Genomic DNA, 27843 nt, shown 5'->3' on the forward strand with positions numbered 1-27843 from the left:
GCAAGAGAGGAGTACTTTGGAATTGTAAAATATGAGATCCTCTGCCTGATCTCAGAAAACTCTGACAAGTATTCCTCACCATTAAATAGTCTTCAGACATACTGAATAATTATTTGGAGTCATACTTGGTTAATATTACTTTCTATGTATACTGATCTATGGGTGAAAGTATTTAGAGAAGGTTAATACACGGTGTTGAAAGTGGTTCTTATCTATTACTTTGTACCCAGCATTTCCAGAAGTGTGTAACAAGAGATTCCTTCATCATTTAGCTAATGGAACTTGGTGTAAAATCTGTCAATTTCTTTTGCAGAGCGTTCCCAAGTAGACCAGTTATTGTCCATTTCCTTGCGGGAGGAAGAGCTTAGTGGATCATTACAGAGTTTGGATACCAAAATGCTGCAGGCGCGTGCAACCCTTCAAGCAGCATATGTTGAAGTGCAGCATCTAATGGTCTTGAAGCAGCAGGTACAGTTATAACCTGGTTGAAGCAAGGCATTGTAGGAAAATGCAGCTGAGCTGAAACACTCTCTCTTCTGTTTTCTAGATAACCATGGAGATGAGTGCAATGAGGACCCAGAGAATCCAGATCCTGCAAGGTCTGCAAGGTACCGACTGCATAGCTGACTTCTGCCATCCTAGGCAGACCCTTTATTTGTTTCAAGATGTTTTGCTAAGACATTTACCAATTAATATTATATAGTGTTGTATGTTTGGGATCCTGACTATACTCATTTGTGTTTATTTAATTCAGGTTCTAAACTGTACATTCAAAATTCTCTATCTGAAAGAGACAGTTGTAGATACCTTACCTTAGAATTTTCCCCAGGTGTCAGAATAGATCCAGAGATTTTTCTTAGCAGTAAACCTGCGTGTTGCTAGGTGGCGTCGGTTAACTCCACGTCAGTCGTTGGCTTTGTGGTCCCTGGGATGACGTCGCTGTGCTTACATAGACTCCTCCCCTTTGTGCTCAGATCAGTTCTTTCTTTTTGTGCCAACCTAGCGCAGATCCGTAGAGAGCTACCCCTTAGCTGTTTTTTGGCTAGCTTTTTTTAGATGTTTTGTCGACATCTTTTTCGAGTCTTCGACTCCTGATGCGCGAAAGATGTCCCAGTGTTGGACCGGTTTCAAGACTTGAGATGTTGTCTCAGACGGACCCGAACCTCGTGTGTCTGGTGACTGTAGCGCGACCGCGACCTAGTCATGCTCGGACTGCCAGGCCATGCATCCGAAGACTTTGCAGGAGTGGTCCCGAAATTTACTAGAGGCCTGGCGGTCATCTCCACATCGTTCCAGGTCTCCTTCGAGAGGAAGGTCTCGAGGCTGTTCACTGAGCCACCACTCCTCCTCACACTCCAAGTCGTCGAGGTCTTTGGGGAAGCTCAATCACTCCTCGCCTTCTCTCCATCAGTCAGCTGACATGATGCGGGATTCGGACCCTCGCCGCTCAAAGGCTCCGTCTCTGACGCCTGATTCAGGGACGACTTTGTGCCTCCCCCTTTTCTAGGAGCCGCAGCGTCCCCTGCCCAACTCCGCCAATTTTACGATGCCTTACACCTTGTCTTTGGACAGCCCACCTCCGCGGGCGCACCTTCGGGCCCCGGAACAGGTCGGCGGTCCTGGGCCTTCTATGCTAGCGGCTCCGGTGCCGGAGGGCCCCGCTTATCTGGAGCTGGATCAACGCCAGTCGATCTCACTTGACCTTCCCTGGCCGGCGCTGTCCCCATCCCAGAGATGGAACCAGAACCGGAACGATGTTCCCCTGTTCATCCCTGTTCATCCCTGGTGTTTCCTACTGCTCAGATGGTGGTGATGAGGACTGGAAGGGGTCGCTGGACCCTCTAACAGACCACCTTGAAGAACTGGACTGATGAGAGGACCAGGCTAACGCCAGTGGAATGGACACTTCCCCAGACCTTGGCATTCTTTCTACCCCTACTGCGGCTACGGAGGCAGGAGCGTCCTATGCTGTGGTGGTACAAAGGGCGGCCAAGGTCTTGGGCCTTAAGCTCCCTTCAGTGGCAGTCAGGACGAACCTCCTGACCGAGGTGCTTCAGCCTTCGGCATTCACTTCTGAGCCTCTATTGCTCTTAAATGAGGCCCTCACTGATGTCCTCCTGGGCACCTGGTCAAAGCCCATCACAAGCCCATCACATGGACTCCAGTGGAAAGGATGGTTGCCCGCCACCACCAGTGTTCCTCAGTCCACATCCTTCCCCCGAGAGCTTAGTGGTCCAAACCTCTTCTTCAAAGAGCGCATTCCCTTCTGCCTCTCCAGATAGGGAATCCAAGAAGCTGGACTATCTTGGGAAGCGCATATTCTCTCCCTCCAGCTTGGCACTGCGGTCCCTGAATACTGCATTCCTCTTGGGCCGATGCTCCCATACCATCCGGTATACGGTTGCGTAGGTGCTGGCTCAGTGCCCGGAGGAGGCCTGGGACGTTCCTCCCAGGCAGTGGCGAATAGGAGCAACACAGCCAAATTCCTGATAAGCGGTCGACTGGATACCACTGACTCCTGGGCAGAACGATTGTCATGTTGATGGCCCTTAAGCACTATGCCTGGTTGAGGACATCTGGCTTTTTCAGTGGATGTCCAGTCAACTTTGATGGACATGTCTTTTGATGGCCGTCGTCTTTTTGGCGACAAAGCAGACTCGGCGCTAAGGCGCTTTAAAGATTCTAGGGCTATGGCCAGATCATTTGGCCTTGCTGTGCCTTCTCGCCCTCTCTAGCCTGCTTTACGTCCCTTTCGTGGCGACGGAAGGGGTGCCCAGCCCCGTCTGGACCAGCCTAGCTGCCCGCTCATGCAAGCTGCCCAGCCTCTGCGTGGCTGCGGATGTGCTACCCTCTGATGTCCTCCTGGGCACTTGGTCCAAGCCCATCACATGGATTCCAGTGGAAAGGATGGTTGCCCTCCACCACCACCCCCCCTCTTACCACATCCCCACACCGCAGCCTCAAAACCTTCTTAGTCCTATGTTTCAGGCCCATCAACTCCCAGTGGGAGGTAGGATTCGCCATCACCTCCCCCACTGGCAATCCATCACGTCGGACGGGTGGGTTTTGCAAATCATCCGAAGGGGTTACTTCCTCCCCTTCACGACTACCCATCCCTTCATGCCACCGTCCTTCCAACCCATGTCAGAGGATCATTTGGCGCTTCTCTGCCAGGGAATCTCAGCTCTCTTGGCCAAGGGAGCTATAGAGCGGGACCCTGCGCTAGAAGTAGGTCTTGGTTGCTATTCCCGCTACTTCCTGGACAAAGGCCTGCCTCCTATTCTTGACCTCAAGCCCCTCAACCGCTTCCTCAGGAAAGAAGTTCAAAATGCTCACGTTGGCTTAGCTCCTGTCTGTCGTCGACCCCTTAGACTGGATGGTGGCCTTGGACTTCCAAAAAGCCTATTTCCATATTCCCGTCCTGCCAGACCACAGACACTATCTATGGTTCACATTGGGCCACGAGCACTTTCAATTCACCATGCTCCCTTTTGGCTATCCAGTGCCCCTCTAGTGTTCCCGAAAGTGATGGCGGTGGTCGCAGCTCATCTGCCCAGATCAGGGTTTCCAGTCTTTTCCTACCTCGACGACTGGCTGGTGAAGGCAGGCTCCCCCCAGGCTGTCGTCGCCCACCTCCAGACTACGGCGGACATCCTGCTCTAACAGGGATTCACTATCAACGTGCCAAAGTCATACCTGACTCCTTTTCAGACGCTCCCCCGTCAGAGCTGTTCTGGACACAGCGTATTCGGGATATGATACTGATGTTTCAGCCTCTATCCTGGATTTCAGTGAGAATGACCCTGAGGCTACTGGGCCTCATGGCCTCCTGCGTCCTGCTGGTGGATCAAGCCAAGTGGCATATGCGGGCTCTGCAGTGGGACCTGAAGTCCCAGTGGTCGCAGCAACAGGGGAATCTTTCTGACTACGTCTAGATCTAGGAGGGAACTGCACAACAACTGCAGTGGTGGTTAACGAACCAAGCTTGGGTCAGAGACGGATCCCTCCCCAACCAGATCTAATAGTGGAGGTAAATGTATCACTTCTGGGATGAGGCAGCCAACTGGGAGAGGCGGAGATCAGAGGCGTCTGGTCTCCGGCAGAGTCCGGGCTCCATATCTACCTGCTGGAGCTCCGGGCGATCTGACTGGCACTGAAAGCATTCCTTCCCTTTCTCAAAGGGAAAATAATGCTGATTTGCAAAGTCCACACCACCACCATTTGGTACTGCGCCAGGATACCCCATGGTAATAGAGCGCGCTACAAAAGTTTTAATAAACATAAACATACTGCAACAAAGAAGGCGGGATGGTGTCGTGGACCCCGTGTCAAGAGACTCTTCGCCTCAGGTCATGGCTGGAACATCAGCGCATGACCTTGGTGGTTCAACACCTGGCAAGTCCTCTGAACGCCAGGGAGGACAAACTCAGCTGTCGGTGCTTGGTCGATCACGAGTGGCGTCTTCACTCAGAGGTGGAGCAAGGTCTCTTTCAGGGGTGGGGAGAGCCTTGGTTAGATTTGTTTGCCACTGAAGAGCCAGTAGAAAAAAAGATGGGCCCCTTACACCCAAAGGGATAAGCTAGTTTCCCTTTAGGTAACTTGTTCCACTCTTAGCCCACAATCAAGCTGTCACATTCAAACCAAACCTACCCCTCACTTAATTAACTCGCTTGTCCTTCTTAGAACCGATTAAACCATATAAAACAAGGAATAATACAAACCTCTGTACTTTAAAAAATGTATACATTCATTTATTCATCTTAAAAAGGGTTTTGGGTTCTAGAAGAAAGCACAATCCCTATACAACACATCACATATAAGTTTGTCAAATAAAAATAAGTCAGTCAAAAACACATCATAAAAAAGAGAGTATAAAAAAGAGAGTATAGGAAATATTACACATCCATCATGTGACAGTATCCAGGGCACGGAGATCAGTAATTGTACAATGGATACTCTACACCGTGCCTTGTGTTGTTGGATTGCGTATAGGTAAAAAGGCATTGACTCGTTTCAATGGTCAAAATTATATTTCCATCTTTGTCAAGACAACAGATAATACTCTCTATATCTGATAAAGTGATTTGCAAGGTCACCTATAAAAAAATACAATATAACAAAAATACATTATTTATAATCTTTAAAATACAGAGCAAAAAATCAATCCTATCATGGTGATAGCAGCACTATCCAACAGTTCAATCCCAACAGTCTTTTATAACATAAGCCAGAGCCTTACCCAATCTAATTGTGTATTTTTTTTTTTTTTTAAAACACAAAAAAACAAGACTTTGATTCAAACCATCTGCAATCACATTATTGGTATATCAGGTACTATTGTAAACTTACAGACAGAAAAAGAACAATGATACCCACCATAATGAAAATGTTTTGCCAACTATGGACCCCTCTCCCCAAAGGAGACAATTTACAAAACATTCCCTTAAGCCTAGTTATGATCCATAATACAGGCCCACTACAAAAAAACCTTGTGTTGCTTTCCTCTTGCTGGGGCACATATCAAAACAATATTCCATGTTTGCTATGGTACAATCTTGTCACATCTTACCACCCTGTTTTCCAAAACTCACAAAACATTTTGTCCATGCAACTCCACACCTTAATTTTCATTCTTTCTATCCTTCAAACAGGAACGCCACGCTTACACCGCACCTTATATTTAGAGGAGAGAAGCACCTTTCTTATTTTTTTTTTTTTTTGTTGCCAGCAAATCTGGTTTGAATTATTTTGAAATCCCGGGCATCAATTTGGGATTTCCTATTTCAAAAGCTGTTTCAGGCGGGAATGGAATCACCCCTGTGCAGACAGAATAAATAAAATATATATAAAATAAATCAGCCCTCATTCTAATGACTCCTTGTACTTGGGCACGTCACAGATTCACAAGAAAAGTACCTTTGGGGGAAGCACTGATAATGTGATGCTGATGTTCACGTTTTCTTGTAGCCAATTCTAGATATCCTCTCAGTCAGTGTTCGAGGTCACATATCTTTGTCCTCCCCGTAATGTTTAGGTTTGAATTATCTGTTTGGAAGACAACATAATGTTGCTATCACATTTGTATCTCCACTCAATAATTTATAAATGTTTTAGTCTAATACATGGGTTAGACTTAGTCCCTCCCCATCTTAAGATCGATAAAATAGTCCACAGTCCACTTGCACTTAATTTAACGGACTGCATTTCTGTTTCCTTATTCAATCAATCAGTCATTTGTTAAGCGCACTACATACCCTCGAGGGTCTCAAGGCGCTGGGGGTGGGGGTGGGGTGGGGTGGGGGGGGGGGGCACTACTGATCAAACAGCCAGGTCTTTAGTGTCCTCCTGAAGATCAGCAGGTCTTGGGTCTGTAGTAGGCTCAGTGTGAGGGTGTTCCATGTCTTGGCGGCGAGGTGGGAGAAGGATCTCCCGCTGGTGGTGGTTCTTCGGATGCGCGGGACGGTGGGGATTGAGAAGTCGGCAGGGCATAGCTAGCGGTTGGGTGTGTAGAAGGAGAGCCGTCTGTTGAAGTAGGCTGGGCTGGTCTTGTGGGAGTGCCTTATGTGCGTGGATGAGGAGCTTGAAGGATATCCTCTTGTTGACGGGGAGCCAGTGCTGGTTTCTCAGGTGGGGGGTGAAATGGCCGTGTCGTGGTACATCGAGGATCAGTTGTGCCGAGGCGTTTTGGATGCGTTGTAGTTGTTTGATGAGCTTGGTCGGGGCTCCAGTGTAGAGGGCATTTCCCTAGTCGAGTCTGCTGCTGACAAGTGCCTGGGTGACTGTCTTTCTTGTATCTGTCTGGATCCATCTGTAGATCTTGCGGAGGGTGTTGAAGCAGGAGGAGGAGACAGCGTTGACTTGCTTGGTCGTTGACTGCGTTGAGTCGAGAATGACTCCCAGGTTGCGTGGCTGGTTAGGCTGCCCCCAGTGCTGTTGGCCACCAGGAGTCGTCCCAGGCAGACTGGTTGGAGCCGAGGATGAGGACCTCTGTCTTGTCCGAGTTCAGCTTCAGGCGGCTGATCTTCATCCAGTCGGGGACGGCATTCATTCCTTCATGGAGTTTGGCTTTGGCGGTGATGGGGTCCTTTGTGAGGGAGAGGATCAGGTGAGTGTCGTCGGCGTAGGAGATTATGTTGAGGTCGTGTTGTCGGGCGACGTGTGCAAGTGGGGCCATGTAAATGTTGAACAGTGTCGGGCTGAGGGAGGATCCTTGGGGTACGCCGCAGATGGTCTCGGAGGCTACGGAACGGGGGAGGCGGACGCTCTGGATTCTGCTTGAGAGGAAGGAGGTGGTCCATTCTAGAGCCTTGTCTCGGATCCCTGTGGCGTGGAGGCTTGCACAAGGTGTGCGGTGGCAGACTGTGTCAAAGGTGGCAGAGAGGTCTAGGAGGATGAGTGCTGCAGTCTCCCCATTGTCTAGCAGGGTCCTGATGTCGTCAGTGGCGGTGATGAGGGCGGTCTTGGTGCTGTGGTTGCTGCGGAGCCCTGACTGGGAAGGGTCCAGGATTCTGTTCTATTCGAGGTATCGGGTTAGCTGTCTGTTAACGATTTTCTCGATGACCTTGGCCTGGAAGGGGAGCAGAGAGATGGGTCGGAAGTTCTTGAGGTCTCTTGGGTCTGCCTTGGGATTTTTTAGTAGGGCGCTGATCACTGCGTGTTTCCAGCTCTCTGGGAAGGGTGTGGCCTCAAGGGAGAGATTGATGACGTTGCGTAGGTGGGGTGCGATGGAGCTGCTTGCTTTGTTGAAGACGTGGTGCGCGAATGGGTCTGACTGAGAGCCGGAGTGGATTGTGCTCATGGTCTTGATGATGTCGTCGATGCTCACCCTGGTCCAGGCTAGCAAAGGGACGTGGTCGATGGTGTGTGGAGGGTCTCTTGTGTTGCTGTCTGTTGGGCTGTATGGGTGTTGAAGCTGTCGTGGATGTCTGCTATCTTGCGGTGGAAGAAGGTGGCGAGGGAGTCGCACAAGGCTTGTGAATGCGGGATGTCGTTGGTGTTGGAGCTGGGGTTAGAGAGTTCCTTCATGATGTTGAAGAGCTCCTTGCTGTCGTGTGCGTTGTTGTCGAGGCGGTCTTTGAAGGAGGTCTTCTTGGCAGCCCTGATGAGGTGGTGGTGGTTGCAAACGGCGTCCTTGTGTGCTGCGTGGCTGTCCGGAGTTTGTTCACTGTGCCATTTCTTCTCTAGTTTCTGGCAGGCTTGCTTGGAATCTGGGAGTTCTGTGGTGAACCAGTTGGCCCTCTTGCTGGTGTCTCTGTCGGGAGGTTTCTTCAGCGTGGCGAGGGTGTTGGCCTCGATCCAGTGTCTGAGGTTGTGGGCAGCGACGTCTGTGTTGGAGGGTTCGGTGGGTGGGCTGAGAGCGAGGTTTGCATGTTGTTGGTCTTCAGTGATTTTGCTCCAGCGGCGGCGGTTGATCTGTTGGGTGCAGTGTTGTGTGGTGGGTTTCTGGAAGGTGAAGTGGATGCAGCGGTGGTCGGCCCAGAGGAGTTCGGTGGTGTGGCTTATGGAGACATGTGGGCTTGAGGAGAAGACTGGGTCGAGCGTGTGGACAGCGGTGTGGGTGGGCGTTGTGACGAGTGGTCTCAGTCCGAGGTTGGCGAGGTTATCGATCAGGGTTGTGGAGTTGTTGTTGTTCTCATGGTGAAAGTTCAGGTCTCCGACGAGGATGTAGTCGGTGGAGGTCAGGGCGTGCATGCTGATTAAGTCGGCGATGGAGTCGCTGAACTGGGGGCGGGTTCCGGGGGGGCCGTAGACTAGGGTGCCTCTGAGGGTGGAGTTGGGGTCTGTGTGGATCTGGAAATGCATGAGTTTGGCGGTGCTGAGCGCGTCATCGGTGCTAGTCGAGACCCTGATGTTGTTCAGGTGATCATGTAGCCGCCTGGGATGGCTAAGGCGATGTCGGGTGCGGAGGAGTTGTTCAACCAGGTCTCTGTCGGGAAGGCGACCATCCGGGGAGGTTGTGTTGAGCAGGTCCCAGAGCTCAACTGCGTGTTTGCGTGCGGAACAGGTGTTCAGTAGTATGCATCGGAGGGGGTTGAGGTCTTTCTTGGCAGGTGGTTCGTCTGCTCTGTGGCTGTTGTCGCTGCAGTACCGGCAGGTGAAGGGACCGTGTGTGCATTTAGGGGCGGCCTTGAAGCAGTTGTGGTTCCTTCCGGGGTTGAGAGCGTGCAGAGAGCTGGCCTCGTAGTGGCGGCGGTCGTTATGGCAGGGGCCAGGGGTGCTAACGCTGGGCATGGTCGGGCATAGATGGGCGTTCGAGGCATGTGGGCTGCTGAATTCATATCTGTGCATAGTCCGCCACCTAGTGTTGGGTCCGGATGATTGCACATTGTTGTCCTGGAAGAGTCTTCGAAGTATCACGAGATAGGTGGCTCCTCCCCTGGACTACAGTGCGCATGGGCATCGCCTCCATCCCCAGATTGTTTTTTTCCGCCATTGGGTTCGGATGTGTTTCGGTTCCCTCTGTCGGAACCGATAGTTGTTCTACTTTTTACTTGAGACCAAAAGGTCTTTAGGCTGGGCGTCGGTATAGTTGCGTTCGGGGTTCTTACTGACTCTCAGCTCCTATCTCTTACTGCCCTTCCACGTGCTTTCGGCGCGGACGGGCCTACACTACACCCTTTGCTATGGAGCGGACTCCATTCAAGAAGTGTCCGCTGTGTCATTCTAAATATTCGCACCTCGACGTGCACCCCGTGTGCAATACATGCCTGTCACCGGATCACCGTGAAGACACCTGCATGGCGTGTTCGAAATTTAGAAGTAAGAAGACTTTAAAGATTCGCCGGGCTAATCGGCTCCAGGCTCAATTGTCGGCTTCGGCACCCCCACCCGATGACATCTTCCAGGAATCGGTCGAGGGAGAGGACGACGTACAAGGGTCGGACCCTGGCCCCGCGTCCGAGGAAGAGACCTACGACGCGGATGAGGAGGCCTGCGACTAAGCCTCCGACGAGGTAGGGGACAACGATCTGGCTTGTGCCACGATGGGTGATAGCTCGGAGGAAGAGCATCCCCAACCAGACTCTGGGGTTACTCCCCATCATACGGCCCAGGTCGAGGGATCGCCTTCGGGCCTTACCCAAGATCTAACAATGAGTCCTACGTCCCCGCCTCCGGGCCCGGTCACGGACATTTCTAAAAAGAAACCGAAAGTGAAGCCAACTGGTCTCGCACCCTCGGATGCGAAACCGAAACCGAAAGTGGCATTGGTGAAGAAGGTTCTGGAGGCGTCAACTTCCACGAAACCCAAAATGGCCGACTTGAAGAGCCACGCCAAAATGGCCGACCAGAAGAGCCGCGCCAAAATGGCCGACCCGAAGCCCTCTGGGTCGGCGCCGAAGGTGAAGGCATCCGACGCGGCTGCGTCGGCATCGAAAGGGGTCGCGGACCCGAAGACGGCTTCGAAGAAGCGTCACGCCGACGGTGCGCCAGGCCATGGGGCGTCGGCACCGAAGAAGAGGCCTACCGGCGACCGGGCTCTCGAAGACGAAGAGTCGCTCGAGACGGTTCAGCCCTCGGCGTCCCTTACGAAGAAGGTGGGAGAATCCTTAAGGCGGATCCAACAGTCTACTGTGGTTCCCAGCCAGGACACTGTAGTGCCTAGGCCCACGCCTAAGCCTGCCAAGGAACAAACGCCCATTCGTTTTACCCTTCCTCCCAAGTCGGCGCCGAAGGCCTTCGCGCCTAAGCAGAGCGGACACTCTCAGGAAGTATTGACGCCGAAGGCTGCCTTGGTGGTGTCGAAGCTTCGGCTCCAGCCGCTTGCGGTGGAGGAACGTCGTGAGGTGATCATCGACGCCAACACCGGAAAATTGTCGCTCCTCAAATGAAAGATTACGTCGGAGCCGGCCTTGGAACCTTTTAGGATTCCACTCAAGAACAAAAGGTACTCTGCGGACTCTTCGGCTCTGATGGAACCTCTGTCTCCACAAGCCCTGGAACACTCGCCGGCCCATTCCCCCGTGCCTGATGTGGACGAGGAAGAGGCCGAGTACAACTATCCTGCGTACTCGGATCCGGAAGAGGAGCAGGTGCCCTGGACAGCAGGAGGCGACACAGACGACCCGCAGTCGGGGCAGGGCACTCAACTTTTCGCCGCAAAGACGTCCCCGACAGAGGACTCGGCGGCATTCAATGCATTAGTAGAGAGAGCTGCAGCGAACCATGACGTCGAACTGCACTCAGACCCCGTGGATGCGGACTTCTTAGTCGACACCTTCTCGGTAGCCGAAAAACAAGTCAAAACACTACCGATGCTTAAAGGGGTGCTGAAGCATGCACAGGAGGTATTCAAGGAGCCCACCCGGGCGCGCGTGGTCAATCCTCGCATCGACAGGAAATATAAAGCGGCGCCCACGGATCCCACGTATATTAAGGGACACTTGCCATTGGACTCCTTGGTGGTTTCCAACGCTCGAAAGAGGGCGAATTCGCAGACTACTGGTGACGCTCCTCCCCCGGACAAAGAGTCCAAGATCTTTGAGGCATCAGGCAAACGCATTGCTGCACAGGCAGCGAACATCTGGAGGATCTCTAACACTCAAGCCCTGCTTGCACGTTATGATAGGGCCCATTATGACACATTAGAGGCCATCCTACAACACTTGCCTGACCAATATAAGGAGGCGGGGGAGATGCTCATTCAGGAGGGTAAACTCATTACAAATGCATCCATCAAATGTGCCCTAGATGTGGCAGACACTGCCTCCAGGGCTATCAATACAAGTGTGTTACTTAGACGTCATGCCTGGCTTCGAATTTCTGGGTTCAAACCCGACATACAAACCACAATATTGGGGCAAACAGTGAATCCTGACCATCTGTTCGGCCCTGAGGTGGATGCCTCCCTAGAAAAGATGAAAAAAGATACTGAAACTGCCAAATCTATGGGGGCTTTGCAAAGTCAGCAGTTTCGGGGTAGTTCCTTTCGCCGCTCCAATTCAAGAGGCACCTCGAGGGGACAGGCATCCCAATCCACACAATACTACAATGGTAACACCCAGTCCTCGTATAACAACAACAAGGGCAGGGGTGGCTACAGAGGCAACAATATCAAAGGCAAGGGACGTGGAAACAATGCATCCAGGTCCACCACCACCAACAAGCAGTGACGTCTTGTCACTTCCCCCCGATCACACGACACCTGTCGGGGGGAGACTCCAGCAGTTCCTGCCGGCGTGGAGATCCATCACCACGGACAGGTGGGTGAGGTCTCTTATCCAGTACGGGTACTGTCTAGAACTTACGTCCATCCCACCGGACATACCGCCAAGAAGCCGTGCTATGTCCGACGAGCACTTGACCTTGTTGCAGCAAGAAGTTCTGGTCATGCTGCAAAAAGGGGCAATAGAGCTCGTTCCATTGCAAGAAAGGGGAACGGGGGTTTACTCCCTGTATTTTCTGATCCCCAAAAAGGACGGATCACTCAGGCCGATCCTGGACCTCAGGCCCCTGAACTGGTACATCAACTCGGAGCACTTCCATATGCTCACATTGCAGCAGGTGCTTCCCCTGCTTCAACAGGGGGACTTCCTAGCAACGCTGGATCTGAAGGATGCCTATTTTCATATTCCCCTGCATCCTTCACACAGAAGGTATCTCAGATTCAAGATCTTAGACCAGCATTACCAGTTCAGAGTCCTGCCGTTCGGGGTCACCACGGCACCGAGAGTGTTTACAAAGTGCCTAGCGACTGTGGCGGCGCATCTCCGTCGCCAGCACGTCCATGTCTTTCCATACCTAGACGATTGGCTTATTCAGGCAAGGACGGAACAGCAGTGCGTAGACCACGTGTCACGCACCATTCACCTCCTGCACGATCTGGGATTCTCTCTGAACTACCCAAAGTCCCATCTCCAGCCCGCCCACGTGCGACAGTATCTGGGCGCGACAATCAACACTCTGGCAGCCACTGCGCAGCCGAATTCAGTGAGAATCGCCAGTATCCAGGCGCTGATCCAACGATTCAGACCCCAACACTCGCTTCCAGCGAGGGTGTTCATGCAGTTGATAGGCATGATGGCCTCCTGCATCTCCATTGTCCCGCACGCGAGACTACATATGCGTCCGCTTCAGGAGTGCCTTGCACGTCAGTGGACTCAGGCTCATGGGCAACTGACAGACCTAGTGTTGGTGAGCGGTCGGGCGTACAACTCTCTGCATTGGTGGAATCCACAAAACCTTTGCAAGGGCCGACCATTCCAAGAGCCTGTCCCACAGATCATCCTGACGACGGACGCCTCTCTCCAGGGATGGGGAGCGCATGTACTCCACTACACTGTGCAGGGACTGTGGACACTTCAGCAAAGGAAGATGCACATCAATGTGTTGGAACTGATGGCAATCTTCATGGCCTTAAAGGCGTTCAAAGTACATCTGTGCAACAAGGTCGTGTTGATCCGGACGGACAACATGACGGCCATGTACTACATCCAGAAACAGGGAGGCACACACTCTCCACAGCTGTCTCATCTGGCTCAGAGCATGTGGAAGTGGGCCATTCAGAGGAACATCTTCCTCATGGCAGAGCACCTCCCGGGCAAGGACAATCAGATGGCAGACCTGCTCAGCAGGCACAGCCATCAAATGCACGAGTGGGAGATACATCCATCAGTACTCCAGCCGTACTTCCAGATGTGGGGTCATCCAGAGATAGACCTGTTCGCCACAAAGGAGAACGCAAAATGCCAAAGCTTCGCCGCCAGGTTCCCACACCCCCAATCACAGGGCAATGCGATGTGGATGAACTGGTCAGGCAGATTTGCGTACGCTTTTCCCCCCAGCACCTCTGATACCGCTGGTGGCACGCAAGCTCAGGCAACACTCGATGACGCTCATCCTGGTTGCTCCAACGTGGGCTCGCCAACCATGGTACACCACGTTTCTGGAACTCTCTGTGGTACCGCATCAAAGGCTTCATCTCACCCCCAGCCTTCTGACGCAGAGCCATGGCGACATTCAGCACCCAGATCCGCAACAGCTCAACCTGGCGATCTGGCTCCTGAAGTCCTAGAGTTTGGCTACCTCAATCTTCCTCCCGATTGCATGGACATCATTCGGGAGGCAAGGAAGCCCACTACTAGAGCTTGTTATGCGGCTAAATGGAAGAGGTTTGTCATCTACTGTGTGAACCACGACATTGACCCGCTAGATGCTTCCATTCAAAACATCATATGTTACCTTTTTCACCTGTATCGATGTAATCTAGCGTACTCTTCCATCCGCATTCACCTGTCTGCTATGGCAGCATACCTCCAGAATAGGCAGCACCTGTCACTCTTTAAGGTCCCTGCTATCAAGGCCTTTCTGGAAGGACTCAAAAGGGTCATTCCACCAAGGACTCCACCAGCTCCAGAATGGAACCTCAATGTGGTTCTTACAAGGCTGATGGGTCCTCCCTTTGAGCCACTGCACTCTTGTGAGCTCCAGTTTTTGACTTGGAAGGTTGCGTTCTTAGTAGCGATTACATCGCTACGGAGGGTAAGCGAACTTCAGGCGCTCACCATCCAAGAACCTTTCTTCCAGGTACATGCTAACAGGGTGGTGCTCCGCACTAACCCTAAGTTCTTACCCAAAGTAGTCTCACAGTTCCACATGAACCAAACAATTGAATTGCCGGTGTTTTTCCAAAACCCAGAGACGCTGGCGGAGCGTATGCTCCACACTCTTGATGTGAAAAGGGCCTTGATGTACTATGTGGACAGGACAAAAGATTTCCGCAAAACCAAACAACTCTTTGTTGCTTTTGCCACACAACACAAGGGAAATGCAATCTCCAAAGCGGGGATTGCTAGATGGATAGTAAAGTTCATTCAGATCTGTTATGCTAAAGCTAAGCGCACTCTCACTATCCCACCAAGGGCCCACTCCACTAGGAAGTTGGGGGCCTCTATGGCCTTCCTAGGTAACATTCCCTTAGAAGACATCTGTAGAGCAGCCACATGGTCTACCACACATACCTTCACTAAGCACTACTGTGTAGACGTGCATTCCAAACAGCAGGCAGCTGTTGGTCAGGCTGTTCTAAAAACGCTTTTTCAAACTGCTGCAGCTGGCACGGGCGGCCGCCGTTAATGGAGGGACTGCTATGTATTCTATGCACAGATATGAATTCAGCAGCCCACATGCCTCGAACTGCAAATGCTACTTACCAGTATGCATCTGTTCTTGGCATGTAGGGCTGCTGACATTCATATCGCCCACCCTCCTCCCCGGCGCCTGTAGCAGCTGCAGTATTTATTCATATACACATATGCTCATAGCATGGTCATCACTCACTTTCTTCACTCCATCTCTGCCAATGGCTAAAAACAATCTGGGGATGGAGGCGATGCCCATGCGCACTGTAGTCCAGGGGAGGAGCCACCTATCTCGTGATACTTCGAAGACTCTTCCAGGACAACAATGTGCAATCATCCGGACCCAACACTAGGTGGCGGACTATGCACAGATATGAATGTCAGCAGCCCTACATGCCAAGAACAGATGCATACTGGTAAGTAGCATTTGCATTGTCGCGCGCCAGCGGTGCGGCCGGAATGTATGGGGAGGTGGGAGTGAGGAGCAGTTGGGAGGCGGGGGCAGCGAATGGGCAGTCAGGGTGGCGGAGCCGCAGGGGATGCAGCGGCGGGGGCCTTGAGGGGCGACGAAGGAAACAGAAGGCAATAGGGCACAACAATTGAGGGGTAAACGAGTGGCACAGAGGGCAGAAAGGTCACAAAAGGGCAAAAGGTCACAGAAAAACGGGGGAAACAAGTGGCACAGAAGGAAAAAGGTCACAAGAAAAGGTCAGAAAGGTCCCAAAAAACGGGGGGAAATGAGTGGCACAGAAGGCAGAAAGGTCACAGAAATGCAGTGGCAGCTAAGCAACAGAAGGCAAAAACGGGCAGAGAGACACGGGACTGCGAGGGGAGCAGAAGGAAAAACCGGGCAGAGAGACACGGGGGCAGCGAGGGGAGCAGAAGGGAAACCGGGCAGAGAGACACAGGGGCAGCGAGGGGAACAGAGGGAGAGAACGGGCACAGACTCTAATGGCTCACCTAGCTATGGTAGAACCAACTACTTCAAATTACCCCGCCTATTTCGAAAGAAAGCATGGTCCTTGAATTAAGGGATACCATAAAGTGGGGTACCATCATTTTAAAACATTTAGTTTCTCCAAGGAGCAATTTAATAAGCTCATCAATCAAGGATCACGGAGTGGACCGGTTAGTTTGAAGAATTCAACGAATCAGGAACAACTTTTAAAGTTGTATAATCTTAAGAGTAAACTTTTTTGCACCGAACTCCACGCAGACTTCTTGGTAGATTACTTAAAAGCAGGTGTAATACCTATTGGGCTTCAGATTAGAAATGAGCCTGGTCTCTTTGTAGAACATAAGAAATTTATAGAAACCTGGTCTCTCATAGCTAATCGGTGTAGCCGTGATTGGCTTATTCTTATCATCGAAACGGTACAGGAAGTAATAATAATCGAAAAGAAAGATATAGAAGAATTGGAGAGTAAAATTAAAGATACTACCTTGGTGGATGAAATCAAGAAAAGACTTGACGACTTGACGAGATAACGCAGGAGACAGAAGGTTATAGGGAATATTTAACAAACAAGAAAACAAATAAACTGAGGAAAGAACTAGAGAAATGCAGCGCTGAGAGAGTGTACCCCTACTTAGGGAAAGACTACTATAATATAAAAGGGTATATGGGATAGGACGAACCTGGATTTCAAAAACCTATCTATACCAGGGGAGGTAACAAGAGAATAACTTTTTCAGATACCTCCTGCTCAAGTAGCGAAGAGGAGGAACATCCCACTGAAAACAGAAATAGGTCGGCTTTCAACCAAGATTCTGATCATTTTTTAGGCCAGCGCTGGAAGCAAGAGCTGCGAGATCAGGGAACCTCAGGAACCCCAATCGAGCCGAATAAGGAAGGAATTACCCCCCTCAGGAATACTTGAAAACAAGAAATCGCAGATATTGGCGGTAGAAAAAATACCTATCATTAATTTATCCACCAAAATCCTGACAGTTGTCGAGACTGAGGTAACAGCCCCAATAAATTTGAATTTGACAAAGATCTTAAATCCTTTTTTAGAAAAATTAGATTAAAAGATTTTTTTACTGATAAATAGCCTCGATCAAGAAATAATGTAACTGGCTTCCCAGGCAAATCTTCCTATACTCCTACATTAGGGCAAGTGAGTAGCAATATTGCCATATTTGAGAAAACAGTGTAAATAGAATTTTAAAACCTGTTTGAACGCCCGTCTAAAGTCAACCACAACCTCTCCATAGAACATAAAAATGCCCCTAAAGAACTTAGAGAACACACAGATTATCATTAAACCTGCCGACAAGGGCGGAGGGGTGTTTTTTTTTTTTTTACCAAAGCGACTATGACACTAAAATGATGAGCTTACTAAACATATGAGAACACTACAAATTGGTATCCAATTCTAAGAACATTCAATTGAAGAAAGAGGTATATGATCTGTTAGATAGGGCACTGGCAGAAGATTGGATTAGCGAGGATGAAGAAAAATTTCTACGCAATCTGGATCCTATTACACCGGCAATCTATGGATTTCCATAGATCCATAAAAATATAGAACAACCTTCCATGTGCCCAATCGTTAGCGGCATAGGTTCAATCTTAGAACCCCTCAGCAAGTATGCAGACTTCTTTCTTAAACCGATTGTGGCCAAACAAAAATCGTATTTGAGAGACTCTACCCATGCTATGCCAAGTTTGAGGGTGAGGGCTTCAATGGGGTGACCCAATTATTGATCACCCTTGACATTGAAGCCCTTTAAACGAACATCCCGCAAGACAACGCTATTAAAACTGTCAAGACCATGCTGCAAGCAGAGGACCTCGGTGAAGGCAATCTATTTTTATTTTTAAATTTGATCAAAACACAAGTTCGCTCCGGTACAACAATCATTAATGGGAGTGGTCTAATAATAGCAAGGTATTTCTGTGAGTAAGAGGACTTTCTGCTATATTTATTAATACGTAAGCAGTGTATATTTTAATGCAGCGCGGGATTGTAAGTTGGCGCCCGCTTTTGCTGGTTTTAGTAAAGACATGTTACATTCGCTCCTGAAATTATGTAACTTTTACCCGGATGTGATTGTCATGGGACTCCAGGAAGTACTGGGGTTTGTCGAGGGGTCATAGATGTGACACAGGTGGTCGTACTTACAGACGATGCTATTTAAATGGGGGAAATAGGTGTCCCCAGACTGAAACGCCGGATTTTGGTTGCGAGAAGATCCACGCGGGACCGCGCCGCACGTGATAGTAGGTTATGACAGCCTTATGTGAGGAGGGCTAGTTTAGGGAATAAGGGAAGCTCAATGTAATCTTAATCCTTTTTATGGTATCCCTCTTTATGGTACCCCTTAATTCAAGGACCATGCTTTCTTTCAAAATAGGCGGGGTGATTCGAAGTAGTTGATTCTACCATAACGAGGTGAGCCATTAGAGTCTCAATAAGGAAACAGAAATGCAGTCCATTCAATTAAGTGCGAGGGGACTGTGGACTATTTTAGCGATCCTAAAATGGGGAGGGACTAAGTCTAACCCATGTATTAGACTAAAACATTATTAATTTTTGAGTGGAGATACAAATGTGACAGCAACATTATGTTGTCTTCCAAACAGATAATTCTACCCCAAACATTACAGGGAGGACAAAGATATGTGACCTTGAACATTGACTGAGACGATATCTAGAATTGGCTACAAGAAAACGTGAATATTAGCATCAAACTATCAGTGTTTCCCCCAAAGGTAATTTTCCTGTGAATCTGTGACGTTCCCAAGTGTAAGGAGTCATTAGAATGAGGGCTAATTTATTTTATATATATTCCCTTTATTCTGTCTGCACAGGGGTGATTTCATTCCCGCCTGAGACGTCTTTTGAAATAGGAAATCCCAAATTAATGCCCTTGATTTCAAAATAACTCAAACCAGATTTGCTCGCAACTAAAAAAAGAAACTATATAAAAGGCGCTTGTCTCCTCTAAATATAAGGTGAGGTGTAAGCGTGGCATCCCTGTTTGAGGGATAGAAAGAATGAAAATGAAGGTGTGGGGTTGCATGGACAAAATGTGTTGTGAGTTTTGGAAAACAGGGGGGTAAGATGTGACAAGATTGTACCATAGCAAACATGAAATATTGTTTTGATATGTGCCCCAGTGAGAGGAAAGCAACACAAGGTTTTTTTGTAGTGTGCCTGTATTATGGATCTTAACTAGGCTTAAGGGAATGTTTTGTAAATTGTCTCCTTTGGGGTGAGGGATCCATAGTTGGCAAAACTTTTTCATTATAGTGGGTATCATTGTTCTTTTTCCTGTCTGTAAGTTTATAATAGTACCTGATATACCAATAATGTGATTGCAGATGTTTTGAATCAAAGTTGTTTGTTTTCTATTTTTTTAATTTTTGTATATATAAAATACACAATTAAATTGGGTACGGCTCTGGCTTATGTTATAAAAGACTGTTGGGATTGAACTGTTGGATAGTGCTGCTATCGCCACGATAGGATTGATTTTTTGCTCTGTATTTTAAAGATTATAAACAATGTATTTTTGTTATATTGTATTTTTTAGAGGTGACCTTGCAAATCACTTTATCAGATAAAAAGAGTATTATCTGTTGTCTTGACAAAGATGGAAATATAATTTTGACCATCGAAACGCGTTGACGCCTTTTTACCTATACGCAATCCGTCAACACAAGGCACTGTGTAGAGTATCAATTGTACAATTGAACATCTGTGCCATGGATACAGTCACATGATGGATGTGTAATATTTGAAGACCCATTGTATTTGTATATTTTTCCTATACTCTCTATGATGCGTTTTTGACTGATTTGTTTTTATTTGACAAAAAAACATTTTAACTTATGTAATGTATTGTATAGGGATTGTGCTTTCTTCTAGAACCCAAAACCCTATTTATGATGAATAAATGAATGTATAAAAATTTTTAAGTACAGAGGTTTGTGTTATTCCTTGTTTTAAATGGTTCAATCGGTTCTAAGATGGAAAAGCGAGTTAAGTGAGGGGTATATTTGGTTTGCATGTGACAGCTTGATTGTGGGCTAAGAGTGGAACAAGTTACCTAAAGGGAAACTAGCTTTGTTACTGCCACTGAAGAGAACGCGCAATGTCCGCAGTACTGCGCGTCGGAGTTTCCAAGGCGGCACTCGCTCGGAGGTGTTTTTCGTCATGAATGGAACTGTGGCCTCGTTTCCGCCTTTCAGCCATTACCACTTCTGCCCCTAGTGCTCAAGAAGATCAAGTGTGACCAGACCCAAGTTATTCTTGTGGCTCCAGACTGGGCATGAAGAGTCTGATACCCCGAGCTACTGAGCATGGCCATTGATCCTCCGATCAGACTTCCCTTCGGGAGGATCTTCTGTCGCAGCAACAGGGGACCGTTTGTCATTCGAACCTGTCCAGTCTCCACCTCCTTGCATGGAGATTGAGCGGCGACAGTTGACAGCTTTTGACATTCCGCCCGAAGTGTTGGCAGGCAGACGTCCCTCCACTACATCGGTATATGCCTGTAGATGGGACAAGTTTGTGAAATGATGCACAGCAAAGGCTGTGGATCCCCTTTCTGCCCCTCTTTCAGAGGTCCTCTTGTACATTCTTTCTTTGGCCTAACAGGGCTCGGCCCTGGGCACTCTCAAAAGGTTATCTTGATACTATCTCTGATTTTCTTCAGCTGCCAGATCAGCTCTCCTTATTAAATATAAATAGATGATTTAAGGGCATTACTCATCTCTTTCCTCCATCTCCTTTCATAATGCCCCAGTGGGACTTGGATCTTGTTCAAACTTATTGTATGCATTCTCCCTTCGAGCCTCTTCACAACTGCCCTCTCAGGCTCCTCACTCTGAAGACTGCTTTCCTTGTTGCTATCAACTCTGCTCGCATTGTGAGTGAGCTTCAGGCTCTATCTTCCAAGCCCCCTTTCTTCTCTGTGCATTCTTACAAAGTGGTGCTTAGGACGAGGCCTTGGTACCTTCCTAAAGTGGTTACACCATTTCATGTTGGACAATCAATCATTCTGCCCACCTTCTTCCCACCTCCGCACTCTTCCAAGGAGGAGGAGAGACTCCACCATCTGGACCCTAAACGTGCGCTGTCCTTCTACCTTGACCTCACTAAAGATTTCTGGGTGGATGATCAACTCTTTGTTGGCTAGGTAGGTGCCAAGAAACGCTGGGCTGTTAAAAAAACATACCATTTCGTGATGGGTTGTGCTTTCCATAAAAACCTGCTACGCTTTAGCGAAGAGGATCCTCCAGTAGGGCTGCATGCTCATTCCACTTGGGTCACGGCACGTGGAGTCCCACTCCTTGATATCTGCCAGGCTGCATCGTGGGCAACTCTGCACACATTCAGTAGACATTACTGCCTGGACAGCCAAGTCCAGAGGGATGGCTATTTTGCCCATTTGGTCCTCCAGTACTTTCTGGTGTAAACTTGGTTCGCAAAACTCTCCACCCGGGATGGTATTGCTGGGGTATCTATTCTAAGGTAAGGAATCTACAACTGACTGTCTCTTTCAGATGAACAAGTTATCTTCAGTAACAATGTATCTGTAAGAGACATAGGTTAGTTGTAGATTACTTTCCGCGCCACTCATCCTCCCCGCTCTGCGAACTGACTTTTAGGGACAGGGACTCCCTTACAGGGCCCTTGTTGTGGCGCACCAGTGGTCTGCGCTTCTGGCATGGAAAGTCGTGTCAGAACTGACGTCCGCGTGCAGGGGCTGCATCTACGTAGGCACAGCGATGCATCCCGGCGGCCACGACGCCAACGACGGACGCTGAGTAGACCGACGCGCAGGGAGTACTTCTAAGAAAAATCTCCGGATCTAGTCTGACGCCTGGGGTAGGGTGACCAGAATTTTAAAGGCAAAAACCGGGACATTTCCCGAAAATAGGAGGAGGACTACAGTTTTACTTAACCGCATGCGCGCTAGCGGTTTTCCCGCTGAGCGCTGCGATTTTAAAAAATCTCGCGTTACGTGACAAGGTCAACTCGTCACACGCACAGCGCAGGTAACGCCCATGACAAGCTGACCTTGTCACACGCATCGAAGGGGTTAAAGCTAGCTCACAGATTGACAGCGCTCCTCAGCAGAGAATTACAGAACAGGCAGTAAGAACATACATAAAATGCAATTTTTAAACCTTGTACCTTGCCTGTTAATTAAATTGCTTTCTTGAAACAACCGCTAACCATCCCTGCTTTGTAAAGTATAAAAAGCACCTCCCACAGTTTTCAGTCGTCCCTCTCTAAAAACCGGGACAGAGCTAAATTTCCTGAAATCTGCCGGGACAGCAGGTGAAAAACGGGGACCGTCCGGGCAAATCCGGGACGCCTGGTCACCCTAGCCTGGGGGAAATTCTAAGGGAAGGAATCTACAACTAATTATTTCTCTTACAGATACAATGTTACTGAAGGAAAGTAACTTGTTCTCCTAGTAAAGAAAGCATTTCTACTGAAGGTCCTTTCAATCAATTTGTTTAAAATCTCAGATCACCATTTATTTATTCCTCTTATTAGTCACTCTCAAATTTATAATATATGTAATTATTCACTCATCCAGTTTCGGCGTTTCACATCCCGTCATCTAATGTACTGATTAATTATTTCTTTTAAAAACCAACCAAGAATAAAATTCAATTAATAGTGTCAAATACCATCTTATTCAGGCCATTTGTATTGCTCCACATCCTTCTATGAATTGCTAATATCTACTTGCCAAGACTCCTTTCTTGAATGTATAAGAACTGCTTTAAATTAAGGTCAGATGCACCTATATCGGCAATTGTAGCACATCTGTCCATGTTGAATTGAAACTGATTGCTAATTCCAGACGTCTTGCCTTAAATTAGATTTGTCTCTCCCCATTCCCTTTTTCCTATTGGCCTGCTGCTGTGGAATGCCATGCAGTATTCATGTCAAGACTGGGGCAGGCTATTTTGTTAATCAGATGACCTGAAGCACAACCATACAAAATAAATGGGTGGTAGCAGGTTATCGACCGTAATGAGGTTTTTCTTGGTTTGCATATTAAATATTTGAGCAATGATTCATTTATTTGTTTCTGTAATTTCACCCCAACAGAAACGTTGGATAATCCAGAACATGCGGACTCACCTCTAGGACATCCAGCAGACGAAAGAAACAGCAACTCACAAGCTGCTGCTGCATCAGATTCAGGCTCTAGCAACATTTTCTCTCTTTTCCTGGACCAACCCACTTACATTTCCCCTCACACATCCCCATCCAGCGCTGTACTAGGAGCGCCACTTCGTGTGCGAACACCCCCAGCTTTCCAGGCACCAGCTCGAGCCACTATTGCAGCTCCTGATTCGTGTGCACCAATTAAACAAGAGCCCTCATCACCACAGGGAGGAAGGATGGAGAAGTCTGTTTTTCTGTTACAAGCTGGGTCCTTACAGCTCCCAGGTAAGTTTGTTATTTTTGTGGATTTCCAAGTAAACACCGAGATTACATTTTATTTCCTAATCTGGTTACTCAATTGTATTTGCTTGATTTTGTACACATTGTACAGTTTTGTCTTTCATGATGATGTTATCTTTCAGGATGTGTCTTTGTGAGTATGAGCACCTATGGATATTGGTCATCATCAAAGTACAGCAAATATTATTCTTTTTTCCCTTTGCAGGGCCTATTTTGACAAGAATTTCTTCTACCAAAAAAGAATTAGTTTGAATAATAATTTTTGCACCTAGTAATAGCTAACCGATTCAGTTGAGTGCTGTGGTAGTCTATCATTTACAAGAAGAGGTGATCAGTTAGTTAGCTATTCAGATGTTTCTCTGTATGCAACTTTGCACAATTATCCTTTCCACATGATAGGCACGGGGTAGCTTCACTGCTTTTTTGGTATTTATAAACAGCAATCTTTAGTTCTGTCTGCGTTTGTGTGAGCAGGGATGTGCTTTTTCATGCAGGCCTTCATACTTTCCTTTCAGTCTCGAGGGAGCAGCTGTAGATTGAATATTGTAAATTACCTTAGGATTTCAAGTTGGGTAATGAATAAATATTCAGGTCTTCAAACCAAACAATTACCATAATGTATTTCTGGCTTCATTGCAGCTATACTGTCTGCACCTGCTATAGTCCCTCCCTTGCATAATGCCTCCAGTGCTGACGACAAGCCTTGTTTATCATATATTGGTCTTCCTCAGGGTGTGTCCTTGTTTTCACCTACTCTTATACCTGCAGTCATTCTGGACTGTCCCATCAGATCGTGATATGAGAGACCGGTTTCTTCTTTCCTTGAAATTGTGGAGGTAGCATGGACTCTCACTCTCCTACGCCCACCCTACGGTCGCTGGAATTTGCTATACAGCCGCTGTGTTGAGTCCAGGGGAAAGGGATCTGGTACAAATAATAAACTAATACAACAAACTAAAAAAATAAATATGCACTTATTACACATCTTCCTGTAGAATAAGAAAGTTTCTTTAATGACATCCAGATTTTAGATCTCTACTTCAAGCTTGTGTCCTCCTTTATCTGTTATAATCAACACCTACCCGAGGTTGTTCTTAACCCAGCCCAATCTGGATCAGGACCTTGGGTTTCTCAGCTGCTCACCTTTAGGGAGGGATGCCTGAATATAGATGAGAACAATCAGTACAGTTCTGAATTTCAAACTCACTGTTTGCTTACAAATGGGCTTTTTTATCAAGCACATCCACTTATTCTGGGACTTTGGTTCCTTAGGGGAAAGCTCACTGGGTCCTATTTGTATGCCTGAGATCATCTTGAACAAGGATCGAAATTCTCCCTGTCGTGTTGAGTCACACTCAAGGGGTTGACAAGTTTGCCACCCACCTAAAGAGCACTATGTGACTTGGCATTAAACATTTCTGTATGCACAATTCAAAATAGTGTCATAATCAGCTTCTGGTTAACATAGTCTATGTTTTGCGTATATTGAGTTCAAGCCCCCCAGTTGAAGGGTTAACCAAGATATTGTTCCTTTAGATAACTTTCAAAGTCCTTTTTAGGTTTCGCTGGGGGGCGGAGCCGTTAGGCTCCTCCTCCAGAGAAATCTGTAGTTTCTAGTATGGGTGACTTGAACACGCCCCTCTGCTTCATTGGCTAGCTCCATAAATGGAGGCTAGCCATTGGAACAGAGAGGCGTCCGTCAATGCCGGACCAGACACGGGGGCGTTCCCGAGATTCTTTGGCTTTTGCCGACGTCACGCGACGCCGGGAACGCCCCCGAGTCTGGTCCGGCCGTGCTGTCTGTTTCTTACAGCCGTCCAATCCCTGTGCAGCCGGCCGGAAGTCCCGCCCCCACAGCCCGGGAGACAGGAGAACAACTATGGCGGGCGTTCTGCCGGGCTCCCGTGAGCTGAGGGAGCCCGGCGGCATCAGAAGCGGGAGAGTCCTGCAGCGTGCAGCCAGCCGGAAGTCCCGCCCCCACAGCCCGGGAGACAGGAGAACAACTATGGCGGGCGCTCTGCCGGGCTCCCGTGAGCTGAGGGAGCCCGGCGGCATCAGAAGCGGGAGAGCCCTGCAGCGTTATCCGCTTCCCTGGTTCACGCGCTGATGGCGGGGTGGGCTGGTCCGGCCGTGCTGTCTGTTTCTTACGGCCGGCCAATCCCTGCGCGGCCGGCCGGAAGTCCCGCCCCCGCAGTCCGGGAGACAGGAGAACAACTATGGCGGGCGCTCTGCCGGGCTCCCGTGAGCTGAGGGTGCCCGGCGGCATCAGAAGCGGGAGAGCCCTGCAGCGTTATCCGCTTCCCTGGTTGAAGAATTCCCTGTGGCAGGTGAAACCCAACCCAAGCAAGGGGGCCACGGAGGCGGGGCTCCTTGCGAGGACGAGGAACACAACACCGGAGCACCTAGCCCTGCCCGCCTCCTCCTCCTCCCTGTGCCGAGCTGATGTCACTGTGTTTGCGGCCGGGCCCGCCCCCTCTGCTGCCTGCGCTCCCGGCCGCTTCCTTGGTGCACACAGCGTCCCTGCTCCGCCAGCGAGATCCGTGCTGTGGTGTTTGGGGTCACCCGGAGGATGCGCGGCGCCCGCGGTGCTGATTCTGTCTGTTCCAGGTGGATCGCGGTACTGATGCGGGTGTCCCTCTGACACCAGCAGCGGCTCCATTTGTTGGTCGTTACTGCACCCCGTAAAAATGTGGGTGAATCCCGAGGAGGTGCTGCTGGCGAACGCCCTGTGGTTCACGGAGAGGGCCAACCCGTACTTCATCCTGCAGCGGAGGAAGGGCCACGGCGAGGGCGGCGGCGGCGGGCTGGCCGGTAAGAAGCAGAGATGCCGAACCGTGAATAAATAATACAAAGATTGTTGTAAAAGATTCATACAACCGTGCATGAGCAGCAAATGCGGCTCAGTGAATGCATGGTTGTCAGCTGGAATGAGAGCACCCCCCTGCAGTGTGTGTCTGTCTGTGTGTGGTAGCGTGTAACGGAGAGGGCTATTTGTGGATTATTAGCATATAAAATACAGTGCTATTTGTAAATTGGTAGCGTGTAACTGAGAGTTGTGGATCAGTAGCATGTAACAGACCGTGCTATTTGTAAACTGGTAGCGTGTAACAGAGAGGGCTATTTGTAAATTGGTAGCTTGTAACAGACAGTGTATTAGTACATTGGCAGCGTGTAACAGAGAGGGCTATCTTTGGATCAGTAGCATGTAACAGACAGTGCTATTTGTAGTTTGGTAGCGTGTCACAGAGAGGGTTGTTTGTAAATTGGTAGCGTGTAACGGAGAGGGCTATTTGTGGATTATTAGCATATAAAATACAGTGCTATTTGTAAATTGGTAGCGTGTAACTGAGTTGTGGATCAGTAGCATGTAACAGACCTTGCTATTTGTAAATTGTTACCGTGTAACAGAAATGGCTATTTGTGGACGAGTAGCATGTAACAGTCCTATTTGTGGATCAGTAGCATGTAACAGACAATGCTATTTGTAGGTTGGTGACATGTAACAGAGAGGGCTCTTTATGGATCAGTAGCATGTAACAGACATCACTATTTCTAAATTGGTAGCATGTAACAGACAATGCTATTTGTAGGCTGGTGACGTGTAACAGAGAGGGCTCTTTATGGATCAGTAGCATGTAACAGACAATGCTATTTGTAGGTTGGTGACATGTAACAGAGAGGGCTCTTTATGGATCAGTAGCATGTAACACATCACTATTTCTCAATCTGTCAATTCTGAGTCCTGCATTCTGGCTGGTCACAAACCTGTGCTACTGTCTGGCTGCAACCAACAACTATCTCCAGTTGTCGCTTTCTGTTGTGGGATGCCAACTACCAGTTGCAGGGTCTAGCATTGACGGTTATTTCTTGAACTTTTCTAGATTGGCAAACGTGAATTATCCATTCTATTTCTGGAGTTCGTCTGCTACAACTACAGATCTCCCTACACTGTCAGTCTGTAAAAGCTTGGCAGTCCTGTTTTCATTGTGGCAGTTTCCTAACCGCAATCCTTCATTCCAGTTAAATAAGTGAGCTCTAACTTGCCCACAAGGGCTCGTGACAAAAACCTTCAAGGATGTAGACTTTGGGGGTTTCGTTTTTCATAAGACCCTGGATCGTGATTGCCATTCATGTCCTGTATCCTGGCTCTAGTGTATTTATATTTTACCTCTGGTGAAAATATTAAATTGATAGTGCCTGCAGTGTCCGTCTGTCTGTCTGTGTGTGTGCCTGCAGTGTCCGTCTGTCTGTGTGCGTGCAGTGTCCGAGGTCCGTCTGTCTGTGTGCCTGCAGTCTCTGTCTGTCTGTGTGCCTGCAGTGTC

At 48.8% G+C, this 27843-nt stretch overlaps 1 protein-coding gene across 4 annotated transcripts in view; it reads left to right on the forward strand.

Moving 5' to 3' along the window:
• ZNF106 (zinc finger protein 106) overlaps nt 1–27843 on the forward strand; it is a 303557-nt gene that overhangs the window by 103167 nt on the left and 172547 nt on the right. For all 4 annotated transcript variants that reach the window (XM_086937207.1, XM_086937206.1, XM_086937209.1 and 1 more), the window contains exons 9-11: nt 314–468; nt 548–608; nt 23162–23506. In XM_086937207.1, the coding sequence (XP_086793333.1) occupies nt 314–468; nt 548–608; nt 23162–23506 (561 nt within the window). The remainder of the gene's footprint in view (nt 1–313; nt 469–547; nt 609–23161; nt 23507–27843) is intronic.

This window comes from Lissotriton vulgaris, chromosome 9 (genome assembly GCF_964263255.1).
Source record: "Lissotriton vulgaris chromosome 9, aLisVul1.2, whole genome shotgun sequence".
Taxonomy (NCBI): domain Eukaryota; kingdom Metazoa; phylum Chordata; class Amphibia; order Caudata; family Salamandridae; genus Lissotriton; species Lissotriton vulgaris.